We start from the raw sequence: 26,485 nt of genomic DNA, 5'->3' as shown, positions 1-26,485 counted from the left end.
TGACTGCCTCACTGGTTCAGTGCTGAGAGAGAGCGAGTGAGCAAGCACACTTACATTTAACTCACAAAATGAAGGTGAGATGCAGCTAGAGTAAGTTAGGGTCTAGACAAGCTGGGTAATGATAGTAATGATGACAAAGCAATAAAGGCTTTCACACCTGCCAAGAGCACTAACCTCTCCAGGGACCCTCGATGCATATTCTTCCAGCTGCTAAGAAATACACATACCAACATGTCTTCCCTACCATTACTTCCTGTACTTTCTTTTCTGTATCAAGCTAGTCCATGTTACAATTTGTGGTAGAGACCTAGACAGAGAATGTGTCTGAGAATGGGATGGATGAGGAAAGGGGCTTGGATGACAGAGAGCAGTCAGGAATACAAAGAGAGAACCACAAGTCATTGCCATGACAAACTGCAGACCCTCTATATAGACTCTGTGTTGGACAACCTTGTTACAGTGACCAGATTCTCTCCTAATGGCTACAGTGCATGGCTTCCTTCCCACCTTTAACCCCTTACTCTCCTGCATGAGGCTCTGTGATTCTTGGCAACTTCTGTCCACAAGGACTGGTAAAGCAGGAAGCTGAAGGTCATCTGCCCAAGCAGGCAGTTAAATAATTGGATAGCTTCTGTGGATGGCCAGCTCTGCAGTGAGACACAACAGCTGATAGGGGATACTTGGCCAGCACATCAGGTGAATGCATGAGCTAAGAAGCTCCTGAGAGCAGAAAGCAATGTGTGCTGAATGAATCTCTGACCACCACTGCTTCTGTGGTCAATTCTGTTGTAGGCACAAAGCCACTAGAGAAGATCATGACTAGAAACAGCTGTGAAGTGCTTCGACCATACAGGCAGAAATAAACTCAGCGTCAGGTTTGAAGAGGGAACCAGAGGATAAAAAGATGCCTTCTCATTTATCATTACAGCCAACATGTAGACGTCACATTATCTGACTCAAGCCACAAACTAGGTAACTGGATTGCCAGGTTTAAGGTTTCAGGTCACATCAGGGAATAGTTTTACCAGCAGATGTAAAGTTTCTCCCCTGGGTAGCATTCAAGGTCAAAGTCAGCAAATCCTAGCCTAAAAATAGATTCTAGTTTCAAAGTTGGTAAGATTTTCTTTATCGTCCTGCCACACTTCATAGATCCAAGCTATCTACAGCACCTGTCTAAACCTACAGGTAAGCCTAACTCATATGAGCTTTGTTCTGTGTTTCTTATACTACCATGCTTCCTTTTTAAAACTAGCTTAACAATCCATGGCAAGGACTGAGAGCTGGCGAATCTTCCAAGATAACTGTAGTCTTTAATAATTTATGCAGCCATAGGGCATAAGAAGGTGACAATCTAAATCATTTTGAAAGAGCAAGATGGAAACAGTTTAATTTTTAAATCCTACTCTGTAGATTAGTTTATAAGAAGGGATTTTTTTTAACAATACAATTTTGTTTACCCCGGAGACAGAATAATCTAAAAATATCAGAGAAAATACAGTTTGAGGAAGGGTGTTTTAGCTTAGGGGCTGGAGGCGGGGGGGAGTGAGGAGAGTTGTATGTATTTGTTTTTTAAGTCTTTATTTGTGATGTCTTCTTAAAATCAGAAACATCCCCCTACCCTATATTTTTTTCATTCTCTGATAGTCCTTCCACTTAAATCTGACTTTTCCAATTCAATTACAGTTCTCTGAGATGAGACTGGTTTTAAGTTTCATGGGCACTCTCAGGACATTTAATGAAACCCCAGCTTAATCTGTTTTAAATTAACCAGTTCAGTCAACAATGAAGAATGAGGGTAAATATATATTTTTAAAAAGTCATTCGTGGTTTAGAAATTCATCAAAATAGCTGGCTAGTTTAGAACATACACAGCAGGAAGATTTGGAAAATAATTACAGAAGGTTACAATTCCTTCTTGCTTGAAACTGTTTAAGGACAGCTGCATCAAATGAACTATTTTACAGCCCCAAAGTCTTTCAAAACATAAGGGCATCTGCAAAATATGAAGAAGCTGAATTAAGTGACAATTTTGGGTAAATATTGGAGGAGGATTATAAATAAGGGCCACATTTTTCTTTGTTTTATACCATGTGAGTATCCTAGGATTTTAGTTATGTGCTTACAGCTTGTAGTTCTTTGTCAGCTTCTTAGCAGATGAAGAAATTAGCTTTTCACCCACAGAGCATTTTCCCCCAGGAGATATTTGTACATATCTTTTTTTTTTTGCAAAATACACAACATTCTTGATCAAATATAAAAAGAAACCATGATACCTTTGTCAATTTCTTGCTTCTCTGGGGCTCAAGAAGTACCAGGCTTGCAAGAAACATAAGTCTTTTTGGGAGCACAATGATTCAAAAAAAAATCAATGACTTTTTCAGTTGAAAAGGATTTTTAAATTGGGTTTTCATTTTCTAGTTTAAAGCATACTAAGATGGTTTCTTTGTAAAAACAGTTTGTATTAATTAAACACAAGTTATCATCCTAACGCAGCTGCTTCACACAAATAGTGAGCAAAAAGTTAACAAACAAGCCATCTAATACACAAGTAATTTAGTAAATAAGCAATGTCATTCATCATTTTCTAACATACATTAATATAAATCTAAAAATATTAAGTTATATAATTGCTTCAATAATGTGTATAGTTATTAGCCTACCCTCCAAAGTAGCTCAAAGACGCACCAAATCTAAAGTAAGAGCTCTATTTAGATGTAAAACTACCTGTTTTGATCAGCCAAAAGAATGTGCTCCTCCTTAGAAAATTAATGAAGTACATAAAAAAGTTGTTTAAATCAATTATTTAAATCAAGGCATTCCACTCTGCTTTAAATCATGATGTAAATCACCCTGATTTACATCTATCCTGCTGCTAGCATGTGCAGTACAAGAGGAATTGCATAAGGATGACAGAATAGGGAGCAGTGGTTTTCAGTGCACTATAGACTTCATGAAGAAACCTAACCTAACAAAATTTTTATTTTTGAAATACATGGTACAAATAATTAGCTCAAGTGAAGCACTTTGCAGCAAGAATAACCTCTGAGCCTAGAAAACAAAGCACTACTTAGGTTCTCAAAATAATGTACACAAAAGAGTAGGTGCACTGACTTTTGAAATGAGGGCTCTCATGACTGCATAACCACCCTCTGCTTAGCAAAATGAAATGTGCTAACTGAACGAGAAGGATTATTACTGGTGTCCCAAAAAGAGCAGTATTGGACAGTTTCTTCCCAGCCACTGGCTGGGAAGGAAAGACCAGAAAGTTATCTAGGAATTCAACGAGCTCACCCTGTTACACTTCACTATTTGAAAAGAAATAAACTTAACTTGTTACATCTGTAATTCTTCCTCCCTTCAGTATAGAAAGGGTGCTTATATGCATCCAGCCTGCTAAACTGGATCCGTATCTTTTGAATTTCCTTTCCAGTACGCATAGAGATTTGTTATCTGTGCAGTCTACTTGATCTCAGACATTTTGCTTCCTCTCTATGTTTTTGCTTGCTCCCACACACTTTCTTTAATTAGCTCCTATATTGTTTAATTCTCTTTAATTAGATTGTTGAGTTACATTAGAAGCTCCAAGTTACAATGACATGGGAGCTAACAGGGCTGAGATTTCACCCACTGCAGTCACTGTCAATACTTAAGAGGGCCACAAATACCCAAATAAATTTAAGGGGGAAAAAGTCTGTATTCTAGCCATCCTCAGAAGAGAAGGTAGACATGAATGGTAGATAGCAGGGTTCTTTTTCTGCATGGAAATCATTTCACCAACATTTTTCTGGACTTTTACTTTAATTCTCATCATGTAACTTTAGCATGAAATGCTGGTAAATCAATACACACTCTGAACCTAAATTACTCAAAAGGTGATTCTGGGCCCCAGATTTCATGTGCGGTGCGTTGGCCTGGCATTGACATGGGGACAATGCAGAATGCATATTCCTACAATGTGAAACCAATATTTTCATACTTGGGTGAATTTAGGTCTCTGTCTCCATATTTAAATATCTAAATAGGAGTAGCCTGGACTCTGAACACCTGCAACCCATAAAAAATGAATGAACTTGCAAGTGCTTGAAAATTCTGGAATTAAGCCTATTTTTATTAGTTGCCTTATTTTGCCTAAACGTGCATGTGCATATGCACACATGTGTGCACACACACACACACACATACACACACACATGCATCTCCGCACCTAATTGTAGCATCTCAGACTACAGCCTTGCACACCCTTAGGTATACACTTAAATGGAATCATGTAAATAGACTTGAGGTCAATAGGAATTATTTGCACAAGTTATTGAGAGGTAGGTAGCTATGTTTAGATTCAAGTCAGGCAGAATGCACCTTATAGACCAACTACATCAGAGATGTACAGCATGAGCTTTTATGAGTCTGAGCTCACTATATCAGATGACACAGGCAGGTGGAATCAGTCCTTGAGTTTGAAAAAAATCTGGTCCCAGTGTCAGAGTTGAAATTGTCATTGCATAAATATGCATCACTGTGTTGTTTCATTGAGCCTGCCTTCATCCAACATCTTCATTTACACAAGTAGAGGGGGACTACCTGCATGAGTGAAGTGAACAGAATTTGATTACCTCATTTTTGGAAAGCTTGGCTAGATAACCCTGGATAGTCTACTACATAGTTTGCCAAACAGCTATGCCCAGAACTACAGTTTAGGTGAAGAGGCACATATTGTGTAGTTTGCTTTCTACTTAATTAAATGCTGGTAACATGCCAATCCATGCGCTTGACAGAAAAGGGCTGACCAGAACTATATAGGTACTTTTAATTTGTTTGTTCGCCCAGTCACATTGCTATCTTCTTCCTGCTAGAGAAATTTCCATGCCACTCCATAAATGGGTTTGATACTGATCATACAAGGTGAAAGTCACCTGTCCTTAGAGGGCTAATACAAAGTCTAGGTTCACCAAGTCTTCAAACGTGTTAAATTTCTCCCATTGAGTGTTTTGGGATCATTTATTACTTTGAAGTAAAGGTTCTTGTGCAACAGCTCAGCACTGAGCTATCAATTTGCAATGCCTCCTCTTTAAACTTTTAGCAAACTAGAGAGGGGAGAATAAAATAACATAGTACTCTTTTTTCTAGTGCCTTTCATTGAGATAGGTAAGAACCACCTCCATTTGAGAGGCATGGGAGGAATCGGACAGAGCAGCTGTCAGGAGCAGTGCCAGAACCAGAATTCAGGCAGATCTGTGCCAACTGAAACAAAACTTGGCCTTCTTTACAGCATACAAGCATCAAATGAGAGGTATCTTGTGTCTATTAAATCTAAGGCATGAGAATGTGAGTCACCAGCCTTCAGTATTTTGAACTAGTTGTCTATCAACATCAGCCTATGTTTGTTTTGCTCTTCAAAAACAGTTTACTTACAGAGCGAGGGAAAATTAAATACCGTTTCTGTAGACTTCTAGAGACAGGAGGGAACTAGTAAGACTAGACAGGAAGGGGGCAGACAGACAGAATATGCTTTTCAGCCAGGGGGCAGGTTACTCCATGAATAGAGCATTGAACTGGAAGTCAGGAGGCCCAAGTCCTCTTCTAAGCTATACTACTGAACTTCTGTGTTACACTGCATTTATGTTAACAACTGCTATTAAAGCTAGATATTTTTAAATCATGTCCAAATACCTTACATCTAAAGAGTTTTAAACAAACTGGCTAAGAAGCTCTGTGAACCATTAATATTGATTTTCAATACATTTTGATCACTGAGAAAAGTCTAGAGGACAAGAAAAGAGAAAAGATTATGCCAAAAATTAAAATAAAAGTAAACAGGGGGTGACCTGAGAACTATAGGCTACTTGATATAAAACTGAGGTAAAATAAAGTTGATTGAGGACCCAATAAAGAATTAATTGAGGATATATATGTAAGGCTAATACATGTATTGTAGCACTACAATGCAACACAATCACAACATCAACAGGAAGGAAATGAAACTCAGTGTTTTGAGATTACAGGTTTGATTAATAACACTGTGTATGCACTACACTTGGACTTCTAAGGCATCTGATTTGATACAGAGTGATATCTTCATAAACAAAATGACACAAAGTCACTCTGGAAAAGGGGGCACCAACAAACACAAAGCATTTCAATACAGCCAAATGCAAGGTCATCTATATTGGAGCAAAGGAAACAGGCAAGATTTACAGAAAAGCCATGACTGAAAAAAATTTTGGAGTCAAAATGGATTATCAGCTGAACCCAAGTTCTCCAAACAGTGCTATGGCTAAAAGACTTCCAAACACAAACAAAGAAGCTTTGGGTTGGTGTATTCCATCTATATTGGCAATTAGTGTGAAAACTAATAAAATAGTGCTCAGTACCACTGTCCATTCTTCAAGAGATGATTGGAAAAAAGGAAATCGAACACTCTAATAGATGAGTCACAAGAGTAGTTAAAGGAGTGGAAAACCTACCACATAGTATAAGGCAGATGAGGGCAAATACTTTCCTTCTCTTTGCATCAGTGTTTTCTTTGTTTCAGCTCCTAAGTTCTGGGTGTAAATCTGGCTGAGTGAATGCTCTGGCATCTCTGAATGCAGCAATAAGATTTTTACAGCATTGCCAACCACAAATATTAAGAAGCCTCTCTTTCACTGATCTCAAAAGGTTTCAGAAACTCACCAAGGCTTCAAGCAATTGTGGAGAAAGTACAATCAGCACTAGAAAAAACAAAGCTACAATATTAACATACAGATGAGAACTTCAGGATTCGGTGATGCTTTGCTCTCCCCCACCACCACCACTCATCTCGTTACATATATGGCAGCCGAGATTTAAGAAATTCAAGGTTAGCATTTCTACAAGTGATCACTAATGTTGGGAGACCAATGGCCTTATTTTCAATGGTGTTTTGAACCCACTACTTCCGTTGAACTTAATGGGAGCTTCATCTGCCCAGTGTTTCTGAAAAATCAGACGCGGTGCATGTCTCAGCTTAGGTGCTTGAGTTTAGTGGTCACTTTTGGAAATTCTGGCCCAGATCACTAACTGAGAAATATACAAAGAGTTGGGAGCAGAAGAAAGAGCTCCTAACTGACACCGCCCTGTTCAAGCCAGTAGACAATTCTCCCTCTCTGGAACAAATGCCAGACAGACTGGCAGATTTTCTTTAAAAGGAAAAAAAAAACAACAATCCTATCTGGCAGCTGTGGAATGGATAGGGAGCATAAAGAAGAGATTCCTTTGCTGTGCCTAATGCATGCTGCTTATCCAAATTAGCTACACAATTACTTTTATCAATGCAAAAATAGTTTAATGTTTTTTTCTAGTGCACAGCACTTGAGAGAGACTTAAAATGCAGCATAATTTGCTACAGTGTATGTCCTGAAGTGGTTTGCTAATGAAAAGAGGATTAAGTCTCCATTATTCTGAATTACCATTTTGTGAAATCACTAACAATATTTTCATTTATATACATATAACCCAAGAGGGAGAAATATTCCAGACATGCAAGTGATTAACAAATAAAATTCATTAGATAACATGCACTTTGCTCTTATTTATGATGAGAAAGATTAGAGTATAAAAATGCAGATCCCTGAATTGCTACCATCCTGTATCTGATGGTATATTTAAGTCCATGACTGAAAATTTAGAAGCATCTGCTTCTGAGTATAATGTATACTTACTGGCTGGAAAAGTGGTGGATCCTGAAAATGAATTAGTGAGGGTTTGATCATGCACTGAGAGGTGGCACTGATTAAAAGTCTAATGACTGATTAGGAACTTCAAGTCCCATACCAAAAAGCCTCTCAGACAATCTGGCCCTTAAAATAGAGCTACATGTTCTCAAAGTAAGGAGGAGGAGAATAGCCTGGGATAATACTTATCCCCTCTTGCATTGTATCGATCCTCAAGAGATCCCAGAAGAAAGGAGGCATAATTTCCCTCATTTTATATTTTAAGAAACTGAGGCACTGGGAAATGATGCAACTAGGCCAGAGTCACCCAGCTGCTCAGAGACAGAATTAAGAGAACTCAAGCTACCAGGCCCGAAGTCCAGTGTCCTTTCCACTGGTCCTAGCTGCCTTCCCAGTTTGTATAAAGCCATACTCAAAATGTCATGCTTAGACTAAAAGGAACATGCTTGATATGTTGGCTTCTCCATTCCTTCTCACCAGAGCACACCTTAGTTTTCCCTCCAAAAATGTTGATCATTCCTAGGATTAAATATTGACATTGTAACAGTCTTCTGCAGACCCAGACAATGTGAAAGGTCCCATTTGTTAGAGGCCAGATGAGTATAAGACCCGGGTGACCCCTATCCCAAGCAGCTTACCAGCCAAAGTGCTAGCGGTGCTCTCCCAAAGTCAATAGATGAAAACATGATTTTCACTGCCCCAGTGTTGAATAAGTATTAGACAAAATTTATCATCTTCATGTCGGTGATTGTCTCAAGGGCCAAGAAAAGAAAACCAACCAGTTTTCACCTCTAATCTTACTGAGGGGGTTGTTTTAGGGAGCACTGTTCCCTTGGCTCTGTCTGGTATACACAGAACAGTCAATAAAAGAGATTAGCTCTCTTGGTTCCTGGAGAGACACTCACTTTTCTATCTTTCTCCCCAAACAAATATTTGACAGTAATTAATTCCAGAGTTTGGGTAACAAGCCAGCTTTTCCTTTTCTTTTTTTTCTTAACCTGTATTGTTTCCTACTTAGTCTAGAAACAAATATGAAATATATATTTTATCAAGGGAAATTCACAGAATTCTTCCTTGTATTCTAATTCAGTGTAATGATATCCCAAGATAACATTGGCATAGAATAAAAGAACACAGTTTACTCCAGAGTTCAGGGTGAATAATGGCTTCCCAGGAAACTAGCAGACCTGTGTGCATCCCAGAAGAGGTTCCACTTTCAGAGTAGGAACCCAGCTTCAAACTGAAACAGATTATCATTTGCAGTTTTGAGGTCTACACTTTAAGTGCAAGACTATGTGTTGTCAGCACCAGATATAATTAACTCTCTCTCTCTCATTTGGACACACTCTTAGGGAACCAGGACTAAACCCCTAGTCAAATTGTTTGCATCAAAATTACTGTTCTTTATTTCTTGAGCCTTGAGAGAGCTTTCCTAGCTGTCACCAATAGTAGGTCTTTTCTGCTCAGTGTCAGCCACTAGCAAGAAGCCTGTTTCTTCAGGCCCCTCTCCAACCCACAACTGTCGTCACCATACAAAGTTAGGGCACATTATGTTTGAATGCCTGATGGCTTCAGATTATTTCCAGTGCTAAACAGGCATGTAGATGGTATAATTCAGCCACTGTAAAAAAAGCTTTCTCCTTAAAAATGACTACTGTGGATACCGAAGTAGGACTTCATGAGACTAAGAGGTTTGTACAACAGTGCAAAACAAACCTGCTAGATACTGGAGTACTTATGATTCATTACAAAACTCAGGGAACCACTTAGAGGAACATCACCGCAGGGTTTAGAACGTTTGACTGAAAGAGGCCAATAGGAATGAGCCAATTTCTAAACAAAGGTGCATACCTACATGCCAAACAAAAGATGGCTCTGCAGTCCTGCCTGCTTTGGAATAGAAAATGGCCATTTCTGTTAGATTTTCTGATGGGGAATACCCAAATCAATGTTTGACTGACACCAAACTTAAAAAAAACCCACTGTAATGAATGTCAAAAATTGTCATCCAGTTTGCTGGAAGAAGATTTCAGCGAAGGAAAACACAGTGAAAACTGACCACTTTCAACTCGCAGTCAGCATGCAAATTCAGGGCATTTTACCTGCAAGGGAGATCTGTTTCTAGCTTGTGGGAGGCAGGATAGGTTGACAGTCAACTTCTGTCTTCTAGGAAGCACCTACTGAATGCCTCTGCTCCCTTTTGCTTGAAAACATGACTGATAGTGTGGCTCAGCAGCTCTATTGGAAGAACAGGCAAAATACTGTTGGGAAAAAATACAAAATAAACAACACTGGAGAGAAAGCAGGCAAGGAGAGCAGTTCGGAGTTTGACAAGAGTTAGTGTTTACCTTGACTTGCGACCTCTTTGAAAACTCTGTACTGCCATTAGGATGTTCACTCCAGTTAAGAGCACACCTTTTTCATATTAAAAACACACCCCTAGTGAAAATGAAGGAGGAGAATGATGAGGAGCAGATCTGCTCGTAATGTCATGCCATAGTAATTGTTAAATCAAGACATTGCGAAGAGACATATGGGGGAGGTGGGGGGGAGGGGAATGGAATTCCAAATCACGATAATCAGCGAAATCAGATTTCTTTTCATTTAGGCATTTTACTTTTTTTTTTTTTTTTAACATAAATGAAAAAGATTGTTTTTGTCAACTTTTGTGAGGAAAAAAAATTGTTTCCTGACCAACTCTAGTATTGGCTTATGAGTGCATATGGGAACTCAAGAAAAAATGAATAGCTCCAGCATGGCCTGAGATGGATCGATAGCATAACTAATAACATTGGGCATTTATACACATGCTCCTGGAGTGGGGTGGGGGCACTTTAACTAAAGCTTATTGAATGAACTCTAGTTAAAGTGCCCCTGCTACCAACAGATGTTGATATATGAGACACTGGGGTCTGCTGGAGTGTGGTAATTACCATGCTCCAATGCACTGTAATTGCAGCATGTCAGAGCAGCCTCACTGCTCATGTATCGGTGCCCATCATCACGTTTTTCCATGTGGACTAATTACATGTCCCCTCTCAGAAGCCAACATAACATTTTCCACGAGGAAAACCCCATCACCATGGACAGAGCCATGACTGACACATGCCGCCAAAGGCTGGGGGGACACAGAGACTGCTTACAGGCAGCAGCAGCAGTGGCGTGGCGGTGGTGAGCAGGGAGCTTCCGCAGGCAGCCTCAGCAGAGTGGACAGTGTCAGTGGCAGAGGGGTGGCGAGCACCACCTGGCGGTCAGCGACCACCCATAGACATCACCGCTGGTGTTGGCGGCGAGTGGGCAGGCAAGGGGTGGTGAGCAGCAACTGCCCACAGGTGCTGCCAGCAGCGGTGGCCAGTCGCAGGAGGTGCACTGCCAATCTCAGGGGGTAAATGTGCACCTGCGTGCACCCCCTACATGTTGCCAGTGGACAGAGCTATCTGTGCCAATTAACCATTAGAGAAGGCTGTGCATGAAACAAAAACTCAGAACCAAACTAAGACAACTGTACTGGGGGGGCGGGTTTCAGACACACAGAGTGTCAGCAAGTACTTTATGGATACTACAGTGAGAAGTGAGAAGAGCAGTCTTTAATCTCAAATGAAAATTAAGACAATCTTTGGCTGATTATTGTTCCCTTTGTTTAGTTTTTAGCCTTTTCAAATACACAGGTAGCCTTTCAGTTAGTTACATGGTTGTAAGTCCACTGTTCCCAATATAGAAATTAGCATGTCTGGAAATAATCACATCTGGTCAATATGCAGAGTTGCCTTAAGAATTTTAAAGACTAGTAAGGATACCCCAAGTCTACACTGAGGGACGAATTCAACCCTTCTGGTCTCCTCTTAATACCTAACTGTAAGTCCATCTTATATTCCTCTAGAATTCTTCTTTGAAGTGATATTGTCAGATGTAATCAAGATTGACCCAATTTTGCACCCATGGAAGTCAATGGCAATATTGCCAGCAGGAGCAGAGTTCTGCCAATGCTGAACACTTTGGAAAAACCCCCTTGAGTTGTGTTTGCTTCATTTTTTACTACTGACATTTTTTCCCAACAAGCTGCTTCTACTTCTCTCTCAGGGAACCTTGAAGTGCAAAAAACCTCTAATTATGGGTCTGTGTCTTCCAAGGATCATGTGCATCCAAATACTGGTGCACTGGCAAACTTGCAGCCCATGGTACAAAGTGTGGATGTCCCTTTACTGGAGAGGAATTTGTTTGCTCTGGCACTTCTCCAGCCTTATAATCCTTTTCTGATTTCATTTTAGTTACTTTCACATTTCAAACACAAAATAAGCACCTTGGAACAAGATGTCGGCGGCGGGTTTGAACACCAGGAAGAAAAGTGCCTACGTGGCAGTCAAAGTTGACCCTGATGGGGATTATTATACCCCAGGCGCGTTTGAACTGGAGAGACTCTTCTGGCATGGCAGCCCAAAGTATACTCATGTCAATGAAGTCTGGCCCAATCTCTACATAGGAGATGAGTAAGTGATAAATATAATTCACTGGAGTCACATAGTATAAGCATTTCTATCTCTATCCTTTTAATTGGCACTTGATCGGCTGACAGAAGTCCAAACCTGTGTTCAGTGAAAGAATAAGGGAGCCTGCACCAGACCTTACAGGACACGTTAAAAGCAAAGATTTCCCTGCTCCAGTCCCAACTACTACTGCCCAAAGAGCAGGGTTTAATAAGCTTTGAGGTTAGGGAGTCCACCCTTTACAAAGATCATAGTAAGAAGGCAGCAGTGGCAGTAAGGTGGGGGGCAGTATCTGGGGTAGTCGCATACTATTTTTAGGTGGCTTATTTCAAAGGAGTATGGTAATTTGTCACATATTACCAAGTGGAAGTCCCCCAGTGATATTAAATTAAGGGCACAGACAGGGTGCACTGAGTCAAGGAGTTGGGAAGGCTTAAACCTGAAATGAAATTGTTCAGCGTATCAGTGCTCAGAACCTGTGCAGGCAGCAGTGCTCCTCTGGGGTTTAAATCTGCTCAGAACTTAAACAAAGTGATCTTCAGCATGGGGGCTGGAATCTTTCTAACTCCCCTTCGACCTTAGGGACATGTCTCACTGATCCCAGCAAGTGAATCTGAAAATGTAGGTAGAGCTCTGCTTAACATAGGACTAGTTGGGAACCAGCTGCAGCCTTCTGTTACAGAGAACTGACTCCCACAACTGGGAAATGCAGCCTACCAAATCTGACTATGCAGCAAACAAGCTTTTCATAACTGTTAGGCACTACTGGTGGGTCTCCAAGGTCCCCCCACACCCTTTCCTAACATGGCATATAACTTACATCATCACTAAAAGGTACAAGACACAGCTGCACAGATTCCAGAGTCCTCACAATATTTTTTTTTTAAAATGGTTCTTAACTTTGTCTGTTGCCAGCTTATAAAAATAGAAAGATATACAGCTTTGAAAGTTACTAGAGACCTAATACTGCCGACCAATTAATTCTGTGGCGCCAGAGGCAATAGAAAGACACATGAGAGATTTGGGCTTTTAGCATTCAAGGCCTGCCACTTTACTGGAGAACTTAAAACATTTTTCAGGCGGTGAGGATGGCCTAGCCAAAAGCTCAATAACAAGGAGAAAAATGAATTTTTTTTCTTGCTAGATACTTAACTCAGGATTCAGCCAAGGCAGATCAAGTTCTAATGGACTCACCTGGAACTTTCTTTCTTATTCCTTGTTTAAAATCAGCATCGTGCTTGGAAGGTTTCTCCTCTGATCTTGGTGAGAAAGCCTCAACTCCATCAGTTTGAACGGGTGTGTACTGGCCCAGCTGGTCAATCAAAACAAGGATTTTGAACATCCACCATCGCTAGACATGGGCCACTAACTACTAATCTAGCTATACCTTGCATTTTAATAATCTTTAGAAACTGTTACTAAAAATAGAATGTGCATGTCCACAAATTAAACAGTGAATTAAACACGTTCCCTAATTAAACAGGGAAACAGAACAACAGCCTCACCTCTTTATGTGAGGGCATTCAGAGAAGATGTTGTTCACTTTGCTAAGCCCAATATTTAGGAAGCAGAGCTCTCTCTAATTCTACCTGGGGGGGGAGGCACTAAAGAACCAGTGAGAAAAGGGTGATTTGTCCAAAAAATAAATCAATTCCCCACCCTATTAAAAAGATGGGAGGAGAGGCAAATTGAACAGATGATTGGGATGCACTGAAAGGGCAATAGATGAGTGAGGAATAGAAACAGATGAGGACAGCCTTTATCAGGCAAAGGGTTCACCAAAATTAGTAGTTTGGCTGGGGCTTTAGCTTACATAGGGCCAAATTCCATTCCCAGACTGTGTAATGACCTGACCTAATATCCAGTTTTCTCGATATTGGGATGTGATACGATTCCCAGACAAAACTTAGTCTTGATTGCAAGAATAAGCTGGCAGTAGAACATTTCATTCTAGGCAGGCAAAAGCCTGTGTTGCAGAAAAAATAATGAGATCCACAAGGCTCTTGGGTCAAAAACAAGGAAAAACAGGGCTGACCAAAAGCTGTGTTGTTCAACTCATCAGTGCACTTTCTTTTAAGGCAGAATCATATGCCCAGTTAGCAAAAAGATACCATGGAGAAGGTAACAGATGTTGGGTGCATTTGGGATCCTGCTATATTAAGACTGGTCTTAAAAAAATTTAGTGGCACTCATTCATACAAATGAAATGAACATGCACACACGCACACAGTTCATCTTCAGAACTCCACATCTGTGCCTCATTCCTGACTCCTGCATTTACAAGGTTAACAGGAATTGCAACTGCTTATGGAAATGCCAATTAATTACTCAGACGACGTAACCACATCATCGTTCTAATGCAATGCAGGCTATCAAGGAGCCCTGTGAGGCCACTCAATCCTTTTGTTACAAGGCTTCACTGCAGATGTTGCCCAGAGGCAATGAAATCTCCATGAGGCCTGTCATGCCCAGAATAATCAAAGCCTCAAATCTAACATGCTGCGTTCAGCTCCAATTGAAGTTTTCCTCGAGTGAGTTCCAAAAGACTTTTAAGACCAGATCTTCCAGCCCACAGGAGCCATCCCAATGATAGGAACATAGCATATTCTGCCAAGCTTTTGATTCATCCATGACAAGGATTAGCACTAAAATTTAGATCATCTTCAAATGCAGAGGCCTTCTGTATGGATAAGAAATAGCTTTGGTTTTGTTCTTTTACTCACTGCTGTGTGATGCAATGTAGATTCCATCTACAGGTACCTTTGTTGCCTGATTTACAACCACTGGATTCAACCCAAGCACAAGGAAAACTGGATCTGTAAGAGGAAACTCAGCTCATAGTGCTGAGCTAAAAAGTAGAGATGACTGCCAGACCACACCCATTTTTGGTTGTGGTCATAGGTTACATATCATAATAAAAGAAGATTTTTTTAACAGTAAAATAGAAGCCACTTAAGATTTCAGCTAATGAAGATGAAGATCTTCCAGAATTTTGGCCTTGTTTACTCTATTCTTGTTCTGGTTAGGACTCAAGTCTGAACTCTAACCAAAACTTAATTCAGTTAATTAGAGTTGCAGGTGGCACATAACTAGTTTATGGAGTAGACAGGGGACTACATTAACTAAGCACATGTTGAAGACTTAGCCGCTGTTTGATTGTCTCCATCTCTCTCCTTTCCTTGAGGACTTTGTCTGGCAGAGACATCTTTGACTCATTCAAAATGGCTAATTTTCCCTTTAAAGGCAATTTATGTTAATTCAGAAGAAAGCAGATGGGGACTGGTTCAGTACACTGTTCAGAACATACAGAGTCTAGAACCTCCACTGGTATTGCATGATAGTGACCCATTAATTTAAAATATAAGACTAAGTCAGAAACATTCCACATTTATGCTTTTGCTATGTGGAGGGTGTAGGTGAGTCCCTTTGCCACTATGTAACAGCTACAAACCCTCAATCAGCAGGTACGCTTTTAGGAGCAAGCATATGGGTAAACCCTAATGTTCACCACTCAACAGCTGACAGGAGCTGTGAGAACTTACTAGTTATTACTTCACAGAGGAAAAAAAATTGCTCAGGATCAGCCTGAACTGTGTGCACTTACGGAGACAGGAGGGACAAATGCTATACTACCTTTACTTAAACTTCAGCTGCTGGTGCTTCCCAAGTGCAGGTGTCTAGGGAACTTCAGTTTAGTATTATTGGAAATGGTAAATACCTCCCCTTAATGAGGTCAGATTGCCAGCTTCTCTAAAGGAAGAAGCAGTGGTATGGTCTTAGGTGAGGAACCTTTATTTGACACCCACCATCGGGTGAATTCATGCCCTGCATTTAGGTTCCCTTGGTGGTTAAGAATTCTGACAAATCTGTGAAGAGACAATTTCTTCCACAGTACTGTGATCTGGATATAGACTTGATGCAATGGAAGCACTTGTTTTTGTGGGTCAGAGTTCTCCTTCAGGAGACAGATAAAAGACAAGCAGATATGCCAGTATAGAAAGGGACCAGTGGCACCTTCAGTAGATGGCTAACAGCCACGTTGTCTTAACATTTTCTTCTCCCCAGATGGTGTGGTTGAGCATCTTCTCCATAATGAGTGAGCGCTAGCTGGGCTATGCTCAATTCTGGTAACAGACAGAGTGCTAGGGGGCAGAGAAAGAATGGAAGGAAGGGTTTATTTATGTTGCTATAAGCACTAGTTAGCACCTGCTGGGATGAGATTAAATTCACTGCAGTACTTGTCTTTTTGCTACTTTAAATTCAGATCAAGAGCAGCTAGAGCCTTAGATAAGCACATTTTTTGTCCTAGTATGAGTCTTAGAGAAATAAATACTATTCTTCGGGGATTGAATGACATTTGAGTGGGTCAGTTTGCTTAATTCAGAAATAGGAAGCATATTTTGCTAAACACACATACTATTGTGAAAGCTATTTTATCTTCTCTTTCCTCTGCTTAAGTCCTTCCTGTACTCCCTTTTGCCATGGAACTTGGACTTGGGCAACATATTAATGGGTCCATTTTTGCCTCACCGTGTACTTCATGGGCTCCAATTCAGCAAAGCATTCAATCCCTGCCTAAAGTGCTTTGTTGAATAGAACTAGACATAAGCACATGCTTAAGTTTCAACATGTGCTTAAGTGCTTTGCTGACTCTGGGCCTCTGCTCCTCAAATATTAAAAGACTTGCTGATTTTTCACTCAGGAACCCTCTCTTTGTCCAATTCATCCCTTCACAGATTGAGAGGGACTGCAATTTTCATAATTATCTCCCAATACAGTACTTCACCTTCCCAGCTTTGAAATGCATTCAAGGCAGACGCTGGAGATTGTAATGGCTTATGAGACGTAAAAAAGAAATCAAGTGCTTAAAGCACAGATGGCCCAGAAGTACAAAATGAAAACAATTGCAGAGTAAGTCAAATGCTAATGGTTTCACCTACACTGGGCATTTTGAGTGAACTTTTCCTGGCATTGGCTGCTTTAAGTTCAATTATTACCAGAGAAATGGAAATATCCATCAAATTTTACTAGGCAGCCCATGGAGGGAATAAGACAGGAATACTGTTAGCTTGACTATTAAGCTCTGGTGGTGAGCCAATTGCAAGGGGAAGAAAATGTGTGCCACGTTCTAGCTCAAAGTGAATTAAGGATTGAATTATAAACCCTCCAACCAGGTTTATAATTCATACTGTAATAGCCTCTGAGTGACCTTAGGCCATTAGCTGCCTTCCCCAACTGGCTGTTGGAAGATATTCACGTTTTATGTATTCTTTCCTTTCATCTAAAATGTTAATACCACAGTAGTGGTGAAAGCAGCACCTGGGTCTAAAGGCAGTCCCTTTTCCCTTACGTTGTATCCAAGAATTCCAGTGAAATAAGATGAAGCAAAGATGTGAACCAAGTTTTTCAAAGATGACTAGCCTGATTCCACAGGAATCTTTACAGTAAAGGTTTGGGTTGGGCTGTAAATCAAGCTTAGTGATTACACAGTTCCTTCAATTCGGTGACATGCTTGTAAATCCTGAACAGCCCAAGTGTTTGTTCCCAATGACAGCTGGGAAAGCTGCATATCTGCAAACATCCATGAGCATCCACATCAGAACATATATTCATGTTTGCTATATTGAGTTAACTGGAAGCCAGTTCACTTCAGTTAAAGCATAGCCAAGAAGTGTTATGATTTCTTATTTACTTTATTGTGGTGTCAAAGACCAGAATCCTACTATGTTAGGTGCTGGATACATAGAGAACAAAACAAGAGCTCCTCCCCCATAGAGTTCACACTGCAAACACAAAACAAGAAATGGAGCGGGGAATCAAGAGGGGAAAGCCAAAGAGATATTGGTCAGCAAGAGAAAGGCTGCACATTAGGGGCTAACTGTCAAGTTGGTTTTCTGGAAGTGTCATGGAAACAGTGAACTTCAAAGGAACACAGGCCTATGATTTCAGTACCCAGCATCTCAAGAGAACTTACTATCAGAGAGCAGGAATCGATTTTCATAGATCTAAAAATTAGGTCCTCTTACAGTGTCTCAAGGTGGGGGGCACCCAACATCACTGGTAACAAAATTTCAGTTTACATCAACAGGAGCAACTTATAAATACAAGAATAAGGAAGAGACCCTGTTAACTGGGGCACAGTTTCTTTATGCACAAGAAGAGAGACTGCTGATATTAGAAGACAATAAGCCTCATTTCAGCTTTCTGGAAATGTTCTCATAAATAAACTAGGTGACTATGGCATTGATGCCTACACAGTCAGATGGGTGGCAAATTGGCTGGATGGTCACACCCAGGGAGTGATGGTGGATGGGTCATTTTTGACCCGGAGGAATATGGGCAGTGAGTTCCCCGGGGCTCAGTTCTTAGGCCTGCACTATTCAATATCTTTATCAGCGACTTGGAGGTGGGTGTGGAAAGCATGCTGTCCAAATTTGCTGACGACACAAAGATGGGAGGAGAAGTGGGCATACTGGAAGGGAGGGACAGAATCCAACTAGATCTAGACAGGTTACAGAGGTGGGCGCATGAGAATAGGATGCAAGTGAATGCAGACAAGTGCAGGGTGCTGCATCTAGGGAGAAGGAACCAGCAACACACCTACAGGCTGGGGAACACCCTTCTCAACAACACAGTGGCTGAAAGAGAACTTGGAGTCGTTGTTGACTCCAGGGTAAACATGAGCCGCCAATGCGAGGAAGTGGCCAGTAAGGCTAACCACACCTTGTCATGCATCTACGAATGCATCACAAGCTGGTCCAGGGAGGTGATCCTTCCCCTCTTTGCGGCATTGGTCAGGCCACAGTTGGAGTACTGTGCACAGTTCTGTGCACTGTACTTCGAGGGGGATATGGCTAACATTGAGATGGTCCAGAGGAGGGCCACTGGCATGGTCAGGGGCAGCAGGCCAGGCCCTATAAGGATAGACTAAAGGGCCTGAATCTGTTTAGCCTCCACAAGAGAAGGGTGAGAGGGGATCTGGTGGCCATCTATAAACTCACTAGGGGGGACCAGCAGAAAGTAGGTGAGGCTCTGGGATAACAAAAAATAACGGCCACAAATTGATTGAGAGCAGGTTGCAGCTAGATTTTAGGAGACATTACTTTACGGTTAGGGCTGCCAGGCTCTGGAATGGGCTCCCAAGGGAGGTGGTACTCTCTCCTAACTTGGGGGTCGTCAAGAGGAGTTTGGATAAATATCTGCCTGGGGTGTTATGATCCAAGCACTCGTTCCTATCCAGGGCAGGGGGTCAGACTTGATGATCTGTTTAGGTCCCTTCTGACCCTAGTAACTATGTAACTATTGTGAAGAGTAAAGCATCCAACCTCCTGAATCAATCAATATGAACCAATTGAGCTAAAACAGCCCAGAAACTGCAAAAGGGAATTGGGCCATTTGACCTTTATGGAGTTCTCTAAAAACCAGATCAAAATAGTAGATGAAGGTGAAAGAAGCCTATGTGGAATGTTTTAATTATTTAAATATTCCACAATGATGACATGATCCACTCTGGAAGGAACAAGGCCACCATCTACTAAAAATCTTAGGGGAAACCTTCTATTGAAATTAAAGCCTATGCTTCCAGACTAAAACAAGGCACTAAAATCTATATTAGACATCTGAGTACTGTAAATGGCCTTGCTTGCAGAGAGCTCACAACTGGGGCTGTAGGTGCTCAGCACCACTTAAAGGCAGGGCAGTTATCAAGGGCCCAGTTCAACTAAGCATGTGCTTAATACAACCTAAGTACACACTGCAGGGGAATGGTGAATTCTGGCCTTTTTGGCTAACATAGGGATTTGAGTGCTTAAATTTGGCCACTTAAACTTGAAAGAGTTCTAGTTCAATAGAATACATTAAAAAGGAAAAAAGGATCCAGTTTTTGGAAACTGCAAATTAAAATACGTTTTAGTAGATATTTGACTTTTAGTATACAACTTGTTTTTTTTCCAGTTTCAAACCAGCAAGGCCCAGGAGTACTTTCAGTGGCAAAGGTCAGGAGTTAGGGGCAGGACTTCTGGTCCCAAGGTGGTGACCCGGGGGGTGGGGCACCTGTCAAAGGGCAGGGCTACCGACAGCTCACCAAAACTCATTAAGTGGTCCTCCAGCCAAAATAATTGCCCACCCTGGGTATAAGAGCATACGGTATGGATGAGAATTCTGTTTGGTTTGCTAGAGAGGCTAGAGCAAAAGGAAGGAGAGGGGAAAAGACTACTTAAAATAAGGCTGTACTTATTAGTGCTTTGTATATTACAGTGAGTAATGCTTCACATGGCAGATGATGGACTAGAGTGTCCTCATATATCTCTATCGAGTCACTTGCCTATAATTTTATTCACAGAAGGAATAATCACAATTAGAGATGTCATTACTTTGTTCTAGGCACTTGCAACATGCCCTTTGCCACAGTGTCTTAGAAGGATCACTTCTTTTCATCCAGTCTCCAGCTTAGGACACAGGGGGGCATGTCTACATGTGCATTAATGTGCTCTAGGTACTGCTCATTAAGTTTTGTACCTGTAATAACAGGTACTAACTGAATGTGCAGTAACTGGTGCTACTACACAGCAGTGCAGACACATGGTTTTTTAGTGATGCTAATGTACAGTAATCTAATTCTACTGCACATTAGCACAATAGCACAGTTTTTGCCATGACGTGCGAATGCAGAGTAGAATTAGTCTACTACGCATTTAGCATCTCGGGTAGACACACCCAGGGACACTCAGCTAAACTGATTAGAACTGATAAAATGCTTACACATGCATCCCCACAATAAACACAGTACAGAAGAGCAGCTTGGTCCAAGGCACCGAAGATAATGCGTAAGACAGACAGCAACAGGAACTTGGGGGGAACCCCTTTCACTGCCCAAAGAGTCATATTATACTTATATAGGTGATCTCAGATGAAAAGGTGGACTGACAGGCTGCTCCAAAAGACAGACTATAGCCTTAGCCTGAAGAGCCCTGAGAGATTTAATTTACACAGTCAGGATGGGCAGCATGGAAGTGATTATGCAGCTATAGCGGTCTGATTCTCACTGCTACAGCAACTATGGTAAGGCCCATTTTAACTCATGATTTTGCCCAGGGAGCACTAGATGTTTCCAGGACCCTGAGCAGACTGACTTGAGCAGAGTGCTTATGCAGTCAATAAAAGGCATTGCATTTTCTTCCTGACAGACCTGACTCCTGAGTGCGTAGTAAATATTAAAGCCACTGCACATTTAAATAGGAGGCATCAAAGATATGCAATATATTATAATCAAGGCTGTCTCTTGATACAGTGTCTGGTTTGAAGGCATTTATTTCTGACAATCTCTTGAGAACTCAATCAAGGAAATAGGAAAATTGGATTCCAGATGAATGTTGCAGTGTCAGACACTAATATGTCTGTCATGTGACCTATTGTTTGACATTGTCCTTGTTCAAGACAACAAAAACATCATTTAATCCAACTGCTATTTATTAGATTGAGCTGCATTTGTGGAATCCAAATTTGGCATCATTTACAGTCCGTCAGAACTTCCTTTTCACAGGCAGTTAATCTTTATTTTTCCATTGACCCTAGCTACAATGTGGTCCACTTGCAGGGGTTCTAATTGAGCACAGATCTATGACCTGAAAGCATCAGTCTTTCATTGTTTTCTGTATACATGCTTTGGGCCATGTCTGAGGAATAGAAAATAGATCCCCTCATCATCACCCCTGTTTGGGAGGGCAAAATAAAGCAAAACAAAACTTGAAAGAAAAATCTGTTTCACCTCAAGCAGAAAGTGAGTGGATTAATTCACTAGCCCCCTGCCTTCTCTCTGGGAAAATATTTAATCTGTTTTTAAAATATCAGTCTTCTGTGCAGCTTTTACTGTACTCAATAACACATCCAGACAGCTCCTGAAGTGCATAGCTCCTGAGTCATTAGAAAGTATCTGACAGGAAGCTCAAGGGGAAGAGTATTTCCTTCTGGGGGAAGAAGGCAAGAGAAAAAAAAAAAAAAAGGTTTTGAGTGTCACCTTCAATATTTCTTCCAATAACCATTGCACATTCTTTTGTTCACTGAGATCATGCCTATTAAGTAGACAAAAGAACTAATCAACCATTTTTTTCTAATTGGGGTCTTCATCAGAAAATTCTCATTTACTGAGACATTGCTCCGGTCCAGAATGGAATCTGTGGCAGAAGAACCTGATGTTCTCCCCAGGACAGAAGCACTCTGCTTTGATTCCTGCCTCTCAGTGCAGCAGTTGTGGCATTACTATTCAGGCAGCTGAGGAAGCCAATCGACTTAATGGCTCATTTTTTTTCACTCCACAATGGCCAGCTCTCCTTTTTAATTGTCTTGATGTTCCACTAATCAAGCTAGCTTTTCTTTTGGTAATTTGCTGTCTGCTAGCTGCTCCTGGTCTCCTTTCTCTCATTTCATAGCCCTAAGACTCTTCAGCTATTTTCAAAATCAAAGCTCCACACATGGAGACCAGTCTTCAGCAGCACCTAGGGTTTCAGTTAAGCAGGAAAAGGAGGGCAAGTCACCTGAAAATTAAGCACTCTCCCTGATTTTAAAAGACCCCTGAGCTGTCCCTTAGCTAAAATTTTAGAAAGATCTTTTTTCTTCATTCTGCCTTTCAAAAACAAGTTTCATATTATGTTCTAGAACATGTTATACATAAAACCTGGTATTTACCTCAGAAGAACTAAATGTTCAGGCTCAGGGCACTATGCTGAATGTGATGTCAACTTTTTTCTACACGGTTGTGGATCAAGTCATTCCAGATTTGTTTCCAGCTAGTCTGAGTTAATTGGAACCGCAGAACCAGGCATAGGTACAACTAGAATTTCCTCTCCCTTGTATCTTCCAACAAACAGAATTTGGAGGCAGGGTAGAGAGCTCACCTTAAGAAGACAGGCTATATTTTGCTGACCTACAGCAACTCCCCTATCTGTCCCACCCCTATCTGTTTCTTCATACCTGTCAGTTGCCTCTTGTCTTAGATGGCAAGCTGTTTTGGAGGGAGGACTTCCTGTTTGATCTGCTTATACTGTACACAGCACCATGAGGTCCCAGTCTACGACAGGAGCACTACCATGGTAGTAGATTTCTGTACTCAGTGGGCTTCTCTGAAGGAAGAGTAGCCACCTGTGCTGCCCTCAGTAGCATCTCAATCACATGGGGGACAAGGATAACTTTGCCAGGTCTTACTACACTGAAAAGCTCAATTATTGTTCGTTTAATTTTATCCCAACAGAACCTCCCTCCACCCCTTGTCCAGGGAAGCATTTTCATTTTCCTTTAGAGGAAAGAGAGGACAGGGGATAGGTGCTGCCTCATTTTACTTCATTCAGCAGGTTATGGTTCTTATTAAAGGCAGATATATGACCTCCAAGTATCTCTCCTTTTAAGACAACACATTTAACCAATCTTGTATGATCCATTGGCAGAAGGGGAAGTCTGACAGGACCTCTCCACCAGAGGGACTAAAGGAAAATGTGACCTGCTACTAAATGTAAAGGACAAAGAACTCAGAGGTGGTAAAGACAACTCAATGATCCAGGTGTTAAAGAACTCTAAGATCCAAATTCTTACTCACCACAGAGTGAGGGTATTACATTCACCACTATGAGGAGGGGATGGGATGCAGGTGGGGGAGGGGAGGCAGCAATATCTTGCCTGATGGGGCTCTCCTGGCTTGTTGCTGGGAAACAGTCACAGTGCAGGCTTCTGGTCCTGGGGCCCCTCTTGGTGCTCCACTCTCTCCACCTATCCTGCCAGGTGCAGGGCTGTGCCTCCTGTGACAAAGCCTCCCAGGGAGTGTCATTTCACTACTGGGTAGGGGGTCTACACCTGCCCAGCTCCCATGAGCTGCACCTGCCGTGCCAAAGACTTTTCAGGGGAGGGGTCCATAGTGGCACCCCCTTAAAGTCAGGACCCAGGGTTGGTGTCCTGTTCTCCCCACAACCCCAAGTTACATTACTAGGAGGCAGTGTTTCAACCCTCAAAGCAGAAGTGGGGAGAACAAGATTAATAATGGCTATTCCTAGCTCTGCCACCGACTCACTCTGGGACCTTGGACATCTCAACCACTGTAATTCACGTTTCTCCATCTCTAAGATAGGTACAATAAAAAAACTGCCCACACTGGAAGGATTCCAGAAGGATAACAGTGCTATTATGTCTTGGGAAGATATTTGATAATGGCACAAGATCCATCTCTTTCTTAAATGGCAACATTGTAAAAGTTAGCATTTGCAAATTATCCTCTTTTAAAGTATCATCAACGTTGTTGTATTTGTCACTTGCAAAGTAAGAAAGAAACTTCTGTTGCTGCATGCAAGATGTCCTTTCACATACCTGACATGGCTTTTGCTTGTATAGGAAAACTGCCTTAGATCGCTATAGCCTTGAGAAAGCTGGCTTCACCCACATCCTCAATGCAGCCCATGGGCGGTGGAACGTGGACACTGGACCAGAGTACTACAGAGACATGGCCATCGAGTACCATGGGGTAGAAGCAGATGATCTCCCCAGCTTCAATCTCAGCCCATTCTTCTATTCAGCTGCTGAATTCATCAATAATGCACTCCAGGACGAGAAAAGTAAGGATGCAGCAATGGGCAAAAATGCCAGGTTTGCTACAAATGATCTGAATAGGCATGCATATGATGCAAAGTACTGGACAGCCAGGGAATGAAACAGGCGTAGAAATCAAGGGCAATTGGCACAGGACAAACAAACACTAATGAAGTTACAGTTTCAAGGAAGTTATTGTTAGTAACGGGATTCAGATTCTTCTAGTGCTGTGCCACTCATTCAGACATTACCAAAGCTGGTAGCCACCCCTGAGTGCTTGCCCTCCCAAGACCAATTTAACAGAGTGCCACTGCCTTATCACAAGCAGGATGCATTTCCACTATTTGAACAGAGTCAGAAGGAAAGTGAGTGGGCCACTGAACAGGTCACTGAACTCAACCTAGAGGTGAACACTATTAAGTCAGGCTTGTGGAGCATTAGAAGGGAGTCTCAGGAAGCTGGCACTGCTACCACCAATGCTATCCCTGCCCTGTAGGTCCAGGACTCCAGTCTCCAAAGCTGTCACTTCACAGTTGTTCACATTAAAGTGTTAGATTCCCTCCATATAAATATAAAAGCCTCCTTAAGTACCTTGCCATCAGATCATCTTCAAGCTTTAACAGGAATTTATTTTTGCCATCTTCCAAGCAGTGGGAGACTGAAATCACTTTGACAGCCAAGATCGGGAAACATTAGTTAAAGCCTTTGTAATTTCCCAGCTTGATTACTACAATTCATTATTTGTGACCTCCAGCAGCGTTCTATCTGAGGGCTTTACACTGACACTAAGCACTACAGCCCAGACCGCACACTGGCTTTCAGCATATTGCTCCTGTTCTTATTTAAGAGAAGAAAAAAAGAGAGAGAATCTCAACAGGATATTTTACCAGGAGCCAGCAGCGAAACTTAAGATTCTCCTGCTGACCTACAAAGCCCCAAATATCAGAGGGTCACATATCAAGTTACTAACCTCCTGTCAGCTTCTGTTCTTGGCGGTTTAGCTTAGCTACTGCTGGATCCCTGGCTTACCCCCAGTAACCAGCCAAGCCTTTATGATTTTAAGCTTTCAACAAGAACAGTCCAAAGCTGTAGAATGTACCTCTGGTTAGGCAAGAAGAGGATAAACCAGCTCAGTTTTAAAACCAGAGGTCTCGTAAAGCACAAGGCTTTAACAGTTTACATTCTTGGAAGGACCTTAAGTCTATTTCTGGAGGCAACCATCTAAAATTTGCAAGACTATGCCCCAATCACTGCTTCTGGGACAACATGGTGGGGAAACAGTTGCACCTTCTGGATAGCTGAAAGCATTTGACCATTTGTTTCTTTACTGCCTCCCTAGAGATATTGTTGGACCAAAGTAACGGAACTAAGAAACCCACTATCCTCCACCCCTTCAGTTGCACTCCTTCTGGCAGCATAGGGTCGGACTATTAAATACACATTAAGGTGTTATACACTGCAAAGTGCAGAGATCATTCTCATACTGATAAACATTGCCAGGAAAGGGGGCTGGCATTATGTGACATCTGCAAGGTGCGAGCTTTAAAGCTTTTGATTTCTGGGCTGCATCAAAACGCAAAGGAGCTTTGAGGCTTAACCAAACATCCATATAGTAATGCAACAGCCTCAGCTGGGAGACTGGATGAATGAACTTAGTAACAGTACCTGTGAAGTCAGTAGTGACTAAAAGCATAGCAACTGCACTTCTTTGCATATCTGTGCTTTTGCCTGCTGCCTTTATAGTCA

The 26,485-nt window shown here is 41.5% G+C and overlaps 1 protein-coding gene and 1 long non-coding RNA gene across 2 annotated transcripts in view; one reads left to right on the top strand and one right to left on the bottom strand.

Moving 5' to 3' along the window:
- Positions 1-268: 268 nt before the first annotated feature.
- Positions 269-26,485, bottom strand: part of LOC109324330 — a 29,679-nt gene continuing 3,462 nt past the window's right edge. The window contains exons 2-4 of the long non-coding RNA XR_002104904.1: positions 9,791-9,924; positions 6,462-6,707; positions 269-307 (exon numbers count right to left, since the gene is read on the bottom strand). This is a non-coding gene — a long non-coding RNA (uncharacterized LOC109324330). The remainder of the gene's footprint in view (positions 308-6,461; positions 6,708-9,790; positions 9,925-26,485) is intronic.
- DUPD1 (dual specificity phosphatase and pro isomerase domain containing 1) overlaps positions 511-26,485 on the top strand; it is a 31,358-nt gene continuing 5,383 nt past the window's right edge. The window contains exons 1-3 of the mRNA XM_019556327.1: positions 511-1,185; positions 11,957-12,175; positions 24,545-24,765. Of these exons, the coding sequence (XP_019411872.1) occupies positions 12,000-12,175; positions 24,545-24,765 (397 nt within the window). The 5' untranslated portion in view covers positions 511-1,185; positions 11,957-11,999. The remainder of the gene's footprint in view (positions 1,186-11,956; positions 12,176-24,544; positions 24,766-26,485) is intronic.

The sequence above is a fragment of the Crocodylus porosus genome, unplaced genomic scaffold (genome assembly GCF_001723895.1).
Source record: "Crocodylus porosus isolate Cpor-Errol unplaced genomic scaffold, CroPor_comp1, whole genome shotgun sequence".
Classification (NCBI taxonomy): Eukaryota; Metazoa; Chordata; order Crocodylia; family Crocodylidae; genus Crocodylus; species Crocodylus porosus.
This window is presented reverse-complemented; position numbering and strand designations above follow the sequence as displayed.